Source organism: Lytechinus variegatus, chromosome 11 (assembly GCF_018143015.1).
Source record: "Lytechinus variegatus isolate NC3 chromosome 11, Lvar_3.0, whole genome shotgun sequence".
In the NCBI taxonomy this organism is placed as follows: domain Eukaryota; kingdom Metazoa; phylum Echinodermata; class Echinoidea; order Temnopleuroida; family Toxopneustidae; genus Lytechinus; species Lytechinus variegatus.
Genome location: NC_054750.1, coordinates 4,731,656 through 4,744,206, shown reverse-complemented (window position 1 = coordinate 4,744,206; position 12,551 = coordinate 4,731,656). Strand labels below are relative to the sequence as shown.

At 34.9% G+C, this 12,551-nt stretch overlaps 1 protein-coding gene across 1 annotated transcript in view; it reads left to right on the top strand.

Moving 5' to 3' along the window:
* Window positions 1–12,551, top strand: part of LOC121423425 (NADPH oxidase 5-like) — a 68,985-nt gene that overhangs the window by 18,690 nt on the left and 37,744 nt on the right. The window contains exons 4-5 of the mRNA XM_041618761.1: window positions 4,608–4,758; window positions 9,368–9,578. Of these exons, the coding sequence (XP_041474695.1) occupies window positions 4,608–4,758; window positions 9,368–9,578 (362 nt within the window). The remainder of the gene's footprint in view (window positions 1–4,607; window positions 4,759–9,367; window positions 9,579–12,551) is intronic.

The window sequence follows — 12,551 nt, the reverse complement described above, 5'->3', positions numbered from 1 at the left end:
CGAAGGTTCCTTAGTCCGAAAACGAAATAAGGTTCGTTCATCATTTAGTTTTCGGTCTAACGATCCTTCGGAATTACGACCCTCACTTCGTTTTCGGACTAACGAACCATCGGAATTACGAACCTCACTTCGTTTTCGGACTAACGAACCTTCGAAATTACGAACCTCATTTCGTTTTCGGACTAACGAACCTTCGGAAATACGAACCTTCGGGATAACGAACCTTCGGAATAACGAAGCTTCGGAATTACGAATGTATGCGCTGGGTAGTGGTTGTGAAAACTCCCTATGAATAGAAGCAGATGTTACGAGCGGCATCCTTCAGCGGTACTCTCCCAAAAGAAACGTGGGGTTCTTCATCGATTTGCACTTTTTATCATTATTATTTGTTAATCATATTTTTCGAGAGAATTCAAAATAGGAAAAAACATGAAATACGGAAGCAATAATATACATTTGAAATCAATAGGTTTCGTTTAATGTTCATGATGTTTCATTTAAGTTCTTTCGCTGAAACGTCTTTTCTATTTCAATGATTTCATTGATTTTAATCAGATCTGGGGGGGCGTTTCGTCAACATTTTTGCCAGACAAGTTGTCTGATAAGACATCTTGCTTTGAATTTCATTGACTGAGAAACAATTTACCATGGTAAATGGTTGGATAAAATGGAATTTTCAAATTATCGACTGTAGTATTAAGATGAGAATACGATACAGATTGAAGTTTTTGATGAACTTTCAGTTAACTTTACCGAGTCAAGATAACGAAAAAACCCTTTCATCTTGCTTTCATCGGAGATTTTGGAGTGATAAATACTTGATGAAAGTCATTGATTATAATGATTTCAGTAGAAGTATCGTATATCACTACGGACGGAGTGCGATGAGTTACTGATCAAGGAAACAACAACATTCGGAGAATACTTTGGGGGTTTTTGTATGTGAGGTTAAATAGACAAATCTAATAGAAAAGGGAAGTGAAGGATAATGAAGAAGAAGGAGAAGAAAAGGAAGAAGGAGAAGAAAAACAAGAAGAAGAAGGAGAAGAAAATCCAGAAGAAGAAGAAGAAGGAGAACATCAAGAAGAAGAAGAAAAAGAAGAAGAAGAAAAAGAAGAAGAAGAGGAAAAAGGAGGAGAAGAAGATGATGAAGAGGAAGAAGAAAAGAAGAAAATGAAAGAAGAAGAAGACAAAGAGGAGGAGGAGGAAGAGAAAGAACAATAAGGAGGAAGAGCAGGATGAAAAGCATTTAGTGGAAACAGACGAATAATTGTACGGGGAAGTAGAAGGTAAATACGGTTGGATACTTCGTAATAGTACGTTAGAATTGCAAGGTACATGGTAAAAACAAATTACATAATTCAGAACGAATAAAAAGAATAAAATGATTATGAAATTAGATAGAAGTAGTCTCATCCATTCAAGAATGTCAAACAGTTAAGTATTTTATCTATTTATATTCATCGGAAAATGTTAATTGACTGATGTGGTCTTATATTTTAATTAAATCAAGCTTGGTAGTTGATGGACGGTCATTTTCCATGGTGACTTCAATAGCGAGTTTTCGTCGCCGCGTCGCAGATCGAATCAAAAACACAGTAAATATATTGAAAATGTCTGTCAAAATAATGACAATGAACAACTAGGAGGTCTTTGTCGAAAATTTGTTAACTGGAACAGCAATTTCGCCCTAAGATTCAAAGCTGACGAAAATGATAAATATGTTGTTCGTCTAGAGTGCTGTTTGATTCATGGATTTTCGACAAAAGACATTTTGATTGCTCTTTGTCATGAAAAGCTTATGACAATATTTGTTCATGTTATTGAAAACGTTCTGCGTTGCGGTTGAGAACTCTCCCTCATATGATTGTTTGGAATGATAGTGGATATCATGGTGGAGTCCTGTCTAGCTTATCGGTTTATTAATCCACCAGACAAGATCATTGTTGATTGACTTTATACCAGTCGGCACTTTGAGGTCTATCTTTCATATAAACGCTTCTATCTAAACACTACTAATAAAGTGATCAACCCGTGACATGATAGCTATTGTTTATCAAGCTGGCAGGGATCGGACGAGTGACAATTTCAACAAATGATTTCAGATAAACGCTAATTTCATTCGAGAGGGTGCGACCTCACCGGCTTGTCGTGATCGCTTTTCTGATAAACATTCACCCATTTCTAAAGATTAATGTTCAGAAAAAACAACATAACATCAGGCGTTTCAAGACAACCGAGGTATTTTGATGAAAGACTTTAAAACATATCCATCTTTCTAAGAGACGATGAGTGTGTATTTGTTTTGATCCATTAATTCTTTAATGGATCTTCTAAATATGACAGAGTCGTTAAGGTATTCAATTTTCACATCGTGTTTGCCCCTTGATTTAATTTCATTGTTCAACATATATTTCGTTGTGTCGTAACGTCTTTGCTTCCTTTTATAACATTTCCTTCAGCCCTCATTTCAAATATTGTTTGCTAAGACGAACGTGTCTAATCCTTGAAATTGATTCCAGAGAGTAATGTTTATTTTGCTAAGTAACTGTTTAATGTATAAGTATACTTGTGAACAGAATATGTTTTAGAGCGGAATAACATCGGTTACTGTTTGCCATTACTAAAAAAACAACTAAGTGATTTAAATTTCAACTAAATGTACTCGGTAAATTAATGTCATGAAAGAAAGGAGCTAAAATAAATTATTGGATATTTCTAACATTCATTTTGCATTAATTTCTACGATTAAAAAAATGAATACGGCATTCCAGCTTAGAACTTATTCTTTTGAAACTAGCAAGTCTTTTTTGGCACGAATGTGTCTGCCATTCCGTGTTAGATAATATCACTGTGTCCATAAGCCTGTATATCGAGGAAAATGTAACAAATTTTTCGTTTGAATTTTTCCCCGCCTATTTTCTTTGACATCGAGAATGAAAATGTCACCATGCTGTCTGAGGTAATAAAAACTCTATAATGGCAATTGTGTGTGGCATATAACAGCAGGCTGCTGGATGTTTTTTGCCCTTATTAACAATTACAATTTCAATGACCCTTTTGGGTGAGACTTTAGTAATCTCATGCCGGTGCTGGAGAAACATTTTGTCGTACTTTGAAACCATTAGCAATCCCTCTAAATTGAATGTTCCAAATTGAGAGTTGATTAATTTCACTCAAATTTTGACCGAGTCATGCAGAGAAGCAGAGAGTATAACTATCACAGAGCGAAGTATGGGGGGAATAAAATGACGTCAGGCATGTTATTCGGGGGGGGGGAGGGGGTGTGTAATAAGCATATTTACTGTAGCGATGTAAAATCGCCAAGATTGTATTCGTTTGGAAATCAGTTATATTCACGCTTCGTTATATAATCATATGAAATAGTAAAAAAAACCGACTAGTTCTGGTCTATGTAACATCAGCGAAATCTGCAAATTCAATTTTGTACTTAATTCTGACCTCAAAATTTCAAGTAAAAAGATGCATGCTAAAAGACTCATTGTTTTTTAATAAAAAAACACGATTTCGCGCGTTAAATCACAAATGGCTTTTATACGTTCAGTTCAGTATCATTTCTTGATATAAACACGGTGAAGTTTTAGGCCTATGAATCATGCCGTATAACATTTTACTCAGCAAAATTAAAGGAAAAATAAAACCTTTGGAAGAAGATAGCTTGTGTAAAAACAGAAGGAAAAAATCAAAGAAACATATCAACGAAATTTTGAGAAAAAAAAATGAACAGATAATACGAAAGTTATGAGCATTCGAATTTTAGATGAATTATGTAGATCATCCTGTTGGCAATGCGACAAAGATATGTGATGTCACATGTGAACAACTTTCCCATTACTTTTCAATATATTTCGCTTAATCTGCCTCTTTTGACACATCTATCAGTAGATTATGTAATGCAGATTTTCAAAGAATATATTATAGATGAAGGGTCATAGTATAACCATAAGAAAGAGTAAAAAGAGACATGGGGGGCATTTTATAGTCCATCAAATGAAAAGTTGTTCACATGTGACATTACACATCTTTGTCACATTGCGAATTGGAGGGTCTCTATATGATATAGCAACATTTAATGCTCATAACTAACTTTCTCATTGTATGTCATATTTTTCAAACTTTCTTTGTTCTTATTCTTTGATTTTTTTTGTTGTTTCCACACAAGCACACTTGTTCCAAATTTTCATTCCTATTCAATGTAAAGGTTTTGGTTTGTCTGAATTTGGTTTGGTTGATGTGACTATACAAAATAACTCCTTGATATTTAGCATGTTTATTATACGTGGCCGTACCCATTTTTTTAAGAAACCCAAATGCGAGCAGCTGGCGAAGCGACCGAGCTTACCATCTACAATGATCTAGGCGCTTTAGTATTTTCTAAAGTGAAATTGAAGGATTTCGTGCACTCTTTTAGTGATTTATCTTTAATTTTCAGCCCCAAAATGAAAAATTTCACAATGCGGGCGGCAACTGCCCCTTGCCCCCCCCCCCTGCATACGGAATACACACAGTGTTTTTCCACCACTAAAATTCACTAAATTAACTCATAATAAGGCCTATTGATCAATCCACTTCTCTTACTTTTTTAGTCTTTCTTTGCTGAGCGGTTCTTCGAGCTAATCGACACCGATCAGTCGGGGAGTATCAGTCTGAAGGAACTCATCGGTGCTCTGCGGCTTTTGGTGAATGGAACAGAAGAAGAAAAGCTTCACTTTCTGTTCCGGGTTTACGACGCAGATGGTAGGTACATTTTCTTATTTATCAACTGAAATGTATTTGTACGTGATAAAATATGATCAGCAAAAGATGCTTTACATTATGGTCCTAATACGGATAAATCATTAAAATCATCAATATATTAATTGAGACGATTCTCACATGCACGATTAACACGAATTTTAGTCAAATTCAAAATGTAGATATGATCACCGGAAGGTTTTGTCGAAGTATAGGTCTGAGCGCTTTTGTTTTGGGTTTAAGGCATGGTCACACCGCCCGAGCGTTGTTGGAGCGGTCGTGGAGCGGTAGGGAAGAGGGCCGAATTTCGCTCACAAAATTGGGGGAAAAAATCGAAATCAAAAATGGTGAACGGTAGCGAGCGGTGATGATTTTTTTTCTCTCCACTTATTAATTGTTGCTATGTTTGGAAATACTCTGACAAGAAGCTTTATAAATCAAATACAAATTTTTCTCTCTAAATTCAATCAATAAAACAATGATCGATGTTTTCTAGATTTACTTTGTTGCATTCTCCTTAAATATGTACTTACAACTTTTAACCAGTTCCTTGTCTTACGGTTTAATCATCCATCCCGAAATGCCATTCATATATCAGTATATGATCACGCCTTGCATCAAAGCCATTGTTTACAAGGCTACATTGAAACTTCATGGTGCGTAGTAGCTTCAAGGAGGTCACAAGCACCATCTCCTACTCCAGCTGAAGAAGATAATACTATATACACTCTGTCAAGGAGTATATTAACTCAGGGAAGATCTTGTATTGGTCGTATTTAGAATACTTCAGATATCACCATGATTATCGTGAATGGATAGAAATAAACATGAAATTGATAAAGGTCATGTGGAGAGAGTAGGAGAAAGAGGGGGTGGGGTGAATGAGAGATGAACATTGGTTGACTAACGAAAGAATTGGTGAGAGATTAAAGATAAAGACTCAGGCCCATATTCTGAAGTCGTGTTTAACTTAAACTCAGATTTAAAGTTGTGGTTTAAGTATGGATAGCCAATATTTACATAAATCACTATGATTTGATTTGATTTATTTATTCCGTTTCACAATAGTATAATGAACATAGCAATAATATGATAAACATAACAAAACAAGGTCGAAAATACTACGAGATATAATATGTATACATAAATAATCATAAATTTAAAGAACACAATTGAGTAAATAAATTTATCTGAAATGACATTTGTATTTGAAAGTAAAACGGAGGGACTTGCCGAAAAAAGCAAAGCTTGTACAGGCGGCAAGCCCCTAACTTAGTTTCAATATAAAACTACAACAAATAAATATTGGTTCGTAATAATAAATTTGTTTAAAAATAAATACAATTTTTGTGCACTTGAAAAAACGTAACTGATGGGTCATGTAAAGAAATATTTACGTTATACAATATTTTAAGAGAGGGGGAGGTGAGGGGGGGGGGCAGAAGGGACAGAGCAGTGCAATACACTAAATAGAAAAGAAATATGGCAGGCAGCAGGAGCAGGTACTTGGCTAATTGCAGTTTTAAGAAGAAAAAATAATGTAAAACAAATAATATACATGACTATATGTATATAATATAAACTCATATACATAAGAGTATAATTAAATCAGTTATTTTAGTTATTCAGCTTGACCTGTTTGCGACGAATATTTCAGAATTAACATTTTTTTCAGTTTGCGTTTAAAAATATTTACATTAGGGGATTCTTTGAAATCTTGAGGCAGAGAGTTCCAATAGGCAGGCCCGGAGAAGACAAACGAGTTTTTTGCAAATAAAGTTCTTGTTAAAGGAAGATGATAACATAGGCGTTGCCTTGTTGGGTAGCTGTGTACGGAAGCATTTTTACGGAACATATTAAAGAAAATGGCGGGGAGATCGTCCCTGCTTAATTTAAACATAAATTGACTAAGTTCGAAAAGATATATGTCATTTACTTTAAGAATGTTATTTTCAAAAAATAAGATATCAGTATGTGATCTAAAGTGTGTTTGAAAAATTATTCTTAGAGCTTTTTTCTGGAGAAGTAATATTCTATTTATTTGTGTTTGTATTGCACATCCCCACGCAATAATTCCATAATTAATATATGGTAGAATAAGTGTGTAATATAATGTTAACAAAGTGCGGGAAGGGAGAAAATGTTTAAGTTTATTAATAATTCCAATGTTTCTTGAAATTGTTTTACATATACTATCGATATGAGGCTTCCAGGATAATTTGTCGTCAATAAGGACACCCAAGAATCTAGTAGTGGAAACATTATTAAGAACAAAATTATCAAAGAAAATCCTGTCAGTTAGAGTATTGACTTTATTACTGAAAAGCATGTAGTTTGTCTTCTGGTGATTAAGTGAAAGTTTGTTGGCCTTGATCCAATCTGTAACATTTGTTAGTTCAAAGTTTAAGGTTCTAACGAGTTGGTTAATATCATCATGGGAAAAGAAAATATTGGAATCGTCAGCAAAAAGTATAAATGAAAGTAAATTTGATGTATTTTTAATATCATTGATGTAAGTAATAAAAAGAAGTGGGCCTAGTAGGCTACCCTGGGGGACACCGCAAGTAATTGGAAGAGTAGTCGAATTGCAATTATTCACTGATACAAATTGGGTCCTATCAGTGAGGTAACTCCTGAACCACTCCAAGGCCTTCCCTCTAACTCCATAATGACATAGTTTATGAAGGAGAATTTCATGATTTATAGTGTCGAAGGCCTTGGAGAAGTCCAGGAAGATACCGACAGTATGACAACTATTATCGATGGAAGTGGTGACTTTATTTATAAATGACAAAATTGCATGGGAAGTACTGTGATTTTTACGAAATCCAAATTGGAAGTTTGAAAAAATGTTATGTAATTTGAAGAAATCACTAGTTCTGGTATGGACCAGTTTTTCTAGAATTTTAGATAGTGAAGTTAGTAAGGATATTGGACGATAGTTAGAAACGAGTTGGCTATCACCTTTTTTGAACAGTGGGATGACTTTGGAGATTTTCATTTTATTTGGGACCCGTCCAGTGGTAAGAGAGATATTAAAAATATGTACCAATGGATCAACGATGGCTGCAATGATTTTTTTTAGAAGAAAGTTTGGTATACCGTCATACCCCGGGCTTTTCTTATTCTGTAGATTGCTAACAATGTTTATGATTTCCATAGAATTAGTAGGGCTGAAAAACATAGAATTGGGGTTAGGGTCGTCAAGGAAATCAGAAAAGGATTTGTTAGTTCGAGGTATATTTTTAGCCAAGTTGTTGCCAACATTTGAAAAATATGAATTAAACTCTCCTGTGATTTTATTAGCGTCGTCTGTAATAGTATTATTTGACTTTATTTTTGTGATTGTAGAGCTTTTTTTCTTTTTGTTCAGTACATTGTTAATAATCTTCCAAGTATTTTTCATATCATTTTTGTAAATGTTCAATTGGGAAGTGTAGTATTCCCTTTTGGCAATACGTAGTAATGTGGTAAGGGTGTTTTTATAACAAGTGTACTTAGAACGAGAGTTTTCGTTAGGTTTAGAAATATATTTATAATAAAGATTATTTTTACGATTAATAGATCGTAAAATAGATTTAGTGATCCACGGATGTATTGGGATTTTTTTATAATTTGACTTTCGGTGGGTGATAAGAGGGACATTGGTGTCTAGACAAGATGTTAATTTGGTAATAAAAATGTCGTAAGCTACATCAACCTCTGTGGAGTCAAAAATGGTCGACCAGTCTGTATTGTCTAAATCGTTAATTAAATGAGAAATGTTATCATCGGTTATTTTACGATAGGAAGTATTATATGATTCATTCTTAAAAAGTTTATTTTTAGACAGCTTCGCAAAAATTGAAAAGTGATCAGAAATATCACTAAGAACTATACCAGCTTGGGGGGTAGGAAAAGTTACATTACTAAAAATATTATCTATAATAGTTGCAGAAGTGTTAGTCACTCTCGTTGGTTTAGTGATTAGTGGTAAGAAAGAATTAGTCAAAAACGTTTCGAGAAACTCTTGCGAGATATTGTTATTGTTGCAATTCATTAAATTGATGTTGAAATCCCCCATAAAAAAACACTAACAGTAGAGATATCATATTTCAGCTCTTTTGGCTCTCAAATCATTCATAATTGTCTAGGAAGTATAGCTATATGATTGTCTTCACCATCAGTGAATCCGGAAAGAGCACAGTAAACAAAGAAACATACAACTTGATAAATATTTTGGCATTCTTGGCTTCCAATAATTTTAGCACAGAGTTAGACCACATGGTCTAAGTGAAATCTGACTTCAGAATACGCGCCTATTAGTTTTGGAGGAAGAAAGGGTGAGAAATATATAGTGAAAGGGAAGAGAGAGGGGGGGGGGGTGGAGATGAAGAGAGGGGATATCGAATATGAATTCGATTTAAATTTGGTTAATAACAATGATAACCATTCAATGCTTATAAACACGATGTTAAACGAAAGCACACAGGAATCACGATGCAATGTGATAAATAGAAAAGGACAAGACCTTGGGATGCTAACAATGGACAGTTAAATCATTAAAATCTCAAATAAAAAAAAAATATAAAACATTAAAGCGGAAAATGATTTCCACATTTGTCTTAATCAGGGAGTGGCTTCATAGACTTTGACGAGCTCAAGACCGTGCTGAACTCTTGTACAGCTGAAAGTGCGTTGACCCTGAGTGATGAAACTTTGACGGAACTGACTGAGATTCTCTTTGAAGATGCCGATGTTGATGGCGACGGTCAAGTGAGCTTCGAGGAGCTTTCTGAACAGCTACAGAGGTATCCTGCCATTACAGCTAACCTTAGTATCAGGTAAGTATCAAAAGGGAGTCGCCATTTTGTGATGATGATGAACATCGTTTTCGCGCCATTTATCTGTTGTAAAAGAATATCTTGACATGTATTTTAAACTGCAGGGCGCCTTTGTAAAGCAGTTTTAAGAACTGAACAGGCCTACCCTGCAGTATAAAATAAATAAAACAAAATAAATATAAATAAATAAATAAATAAAGAATTCGAAGGCGCCAACATTGGCAGGATTTGTAAGTTTTCGAATATCTTTTATAACCGTTTATCAAAACTTATTGCATTTTAACATTGCCTATTTTAAAAGAAGACAGATATTTGGCCCACTCCTTGAATGAATTACTTAAGAGGTAAAAACTTCGCGTCGACATCGATAGACGAGTATCACACCAACAGAATCTAACACGATCTTTTAAACACTGTCACTTATTTCTAAATAATTCGATAACAATATGCTATCTCTGCTTGAAAATATTCTGATAGTTGATACACTTTCTTCAACAGATAGAGGATCGAAATAACGTGAAATCAGGAAAATCGTAAAAATATATGGGGAAAAAAATGAATTTATGAAAAAGATGAAGTTGTGTCATCCCAGTCCTTAAAAGGGTGAACGATAACAATGGCACAATATTGATAATAACTTTATGTTGAGCGCTTTTTCAAAGGTTATAAGGCGTTAATGCGATCAATACAATTCAATATGACTAGCCGGTCGGCCATTTTCTCAATAATCTAGATTACAACAGCATGGCTCCCTCCGTCATTGGCGACGTCGTTTACATTAATATCATGCAAATGCTTCCGCAATTACGACGGATATAATGACGATGGACCAAAAATGTCGTTAAATTATATTTTTAGGGGGAACAGGTGATCCCATTTCAATCATTCCACAAACACAATAAAGAATGATCTTTTGATCTATTAAAGGTCAATTAATTTTTTTATGTCTCTTTAACCATGGCTGCTGTACTAGACACATGCTTTAACATGAAGACCAATGAGTATCATTTTCAACCAAACCTGATATATCTATCAAATATGAAAGAAATCTTTCTTACTCTACGATTAATCATTTTGGTTTTTCGAATTTATTTTGTTTCTGAATATCAGAAAAAAGTTATGTTGCTAGTACGCTCCACAATGTAATAATGATTAATACTTTCAACATGTTTCTATATAGCCGATATTTTATGCTTATCTCGGCATATTCAAAAGACTATTTAAAGTTTATGAAGAATGATAATGTAATTCGTAATAAACCATGCATGCCTGCTTTGTTAATATAATCAATGTATGTAATCTGCTTTTATTAAAAATCAGTGTTCATTTGCTTATCACTTTTATTTCGGGTGCTTTTGCAAGCTAAATAGACGCAACCCTTATGGAACAAACACAGTGTTACCACAGTGTGTACCACAGTGTGTAACACAGGGTGTACCACAGTGTGTACCACAGTGTGTAACACAGTGTGTACCACAGTGTGTAACACAGTGTGTACCACAGTGTGTTCACAGCGTGTACCACATGTGTTTAATATATTATTTTGGGACGTGTGGTAACACTGTGTTTACAACACTGTGTAACACAGTGTTGCCACACAGTCGCCACATAGTCCGAAACACATATTAAACACACTGTGTACCACACGTTTATAACCACATAGTCCTTTACACTGTGGCATTCACCACATAGTCCACCACACTATGACATACACCACATAGTCCACCACACTATGACATCAACCACATAGTCCACCACACTATGACATATACCACAGAGTCCACCACACTATGACATATACCACAGAGTCCACCACACTATGACATGCACCACATAGTCCACCACACTATGACATACACCACATAGTCCACCACACTATGACATATACCACATAGTCCACCACACTATGACATATACCACATAGTCCACCCCACTATGACATATACCACAGAGTCCACCACACTATGACATACACCACATACTCCCCCACACTATGACATACACCACATAGTCCCCCACACTATGGTGCTCATCTTACTGTGATGTCTACCACACAGTCCACCACACGGACATTGACTACACAATCCACCAAACTGTGGTATGCATGTGCCACTAGCTCATTTACCACATGCAGTCCACTACATACCCATGCAGCACATACCATGTAGACCACTGCAACACAGGCCAACTGGAACGAAGCACAGTGTCCCGCAATCTTGACCACAAAAGTATACATGTACCATCATTGCCAATTAGTGCTGATCTCAATAGGAGTGGAAGCTAATAATAGTGTCACCAATTCAAATCAAATTTTAGAATATATCTTTCATCATTTTGCATACCCAGTTGTAAAAAAAGAAAAAAAAATCAACACTAAAAATTTCCATCCTCCTGATCACAACATAATTGATTTGAGAATTTGTCTGTTGTCACTGGCTGTAGGTACTTGGGTGGTTGTATCATGGTAGACATTGTGCTTTGGTCCCAATCTGAAGAGTAGGGAGAGCAATCCACAAGACACGAGAAAATATAATTAGAAATAAAAAATGAAAAAATTCATTTCGTTCAGTTTAATAAACAGTAATAAAATAAAAGCAACATGAAAATAACTGGGTCATAAATACCAGCACTGTGAATACAAACATGAATTTTTCTCCTCGATTTTCACAAGTAAACATACGTTGTGGAATGAAATTGTTTGGGAAAACAAGCCTGGTATGAAATATTTCTTAAATGTAAACATATTAACGGGGTACTCCAGGCTGACATAATACAATTTTAACAAATAAAGTAAAATGAGACAAACAAAATACTGAAAATTTCATAAAAATCTGACAAGGATGACAAAGTCATTACATTTTAAACTTTTGCATTACTAGGGCAAAACAGTGCTATGCATGTCTTCATGAATATGCAATGAGCAAGCTGATGATATCCCCACGTAATCTTTTGTATTTTATTTCAAAAAATTAT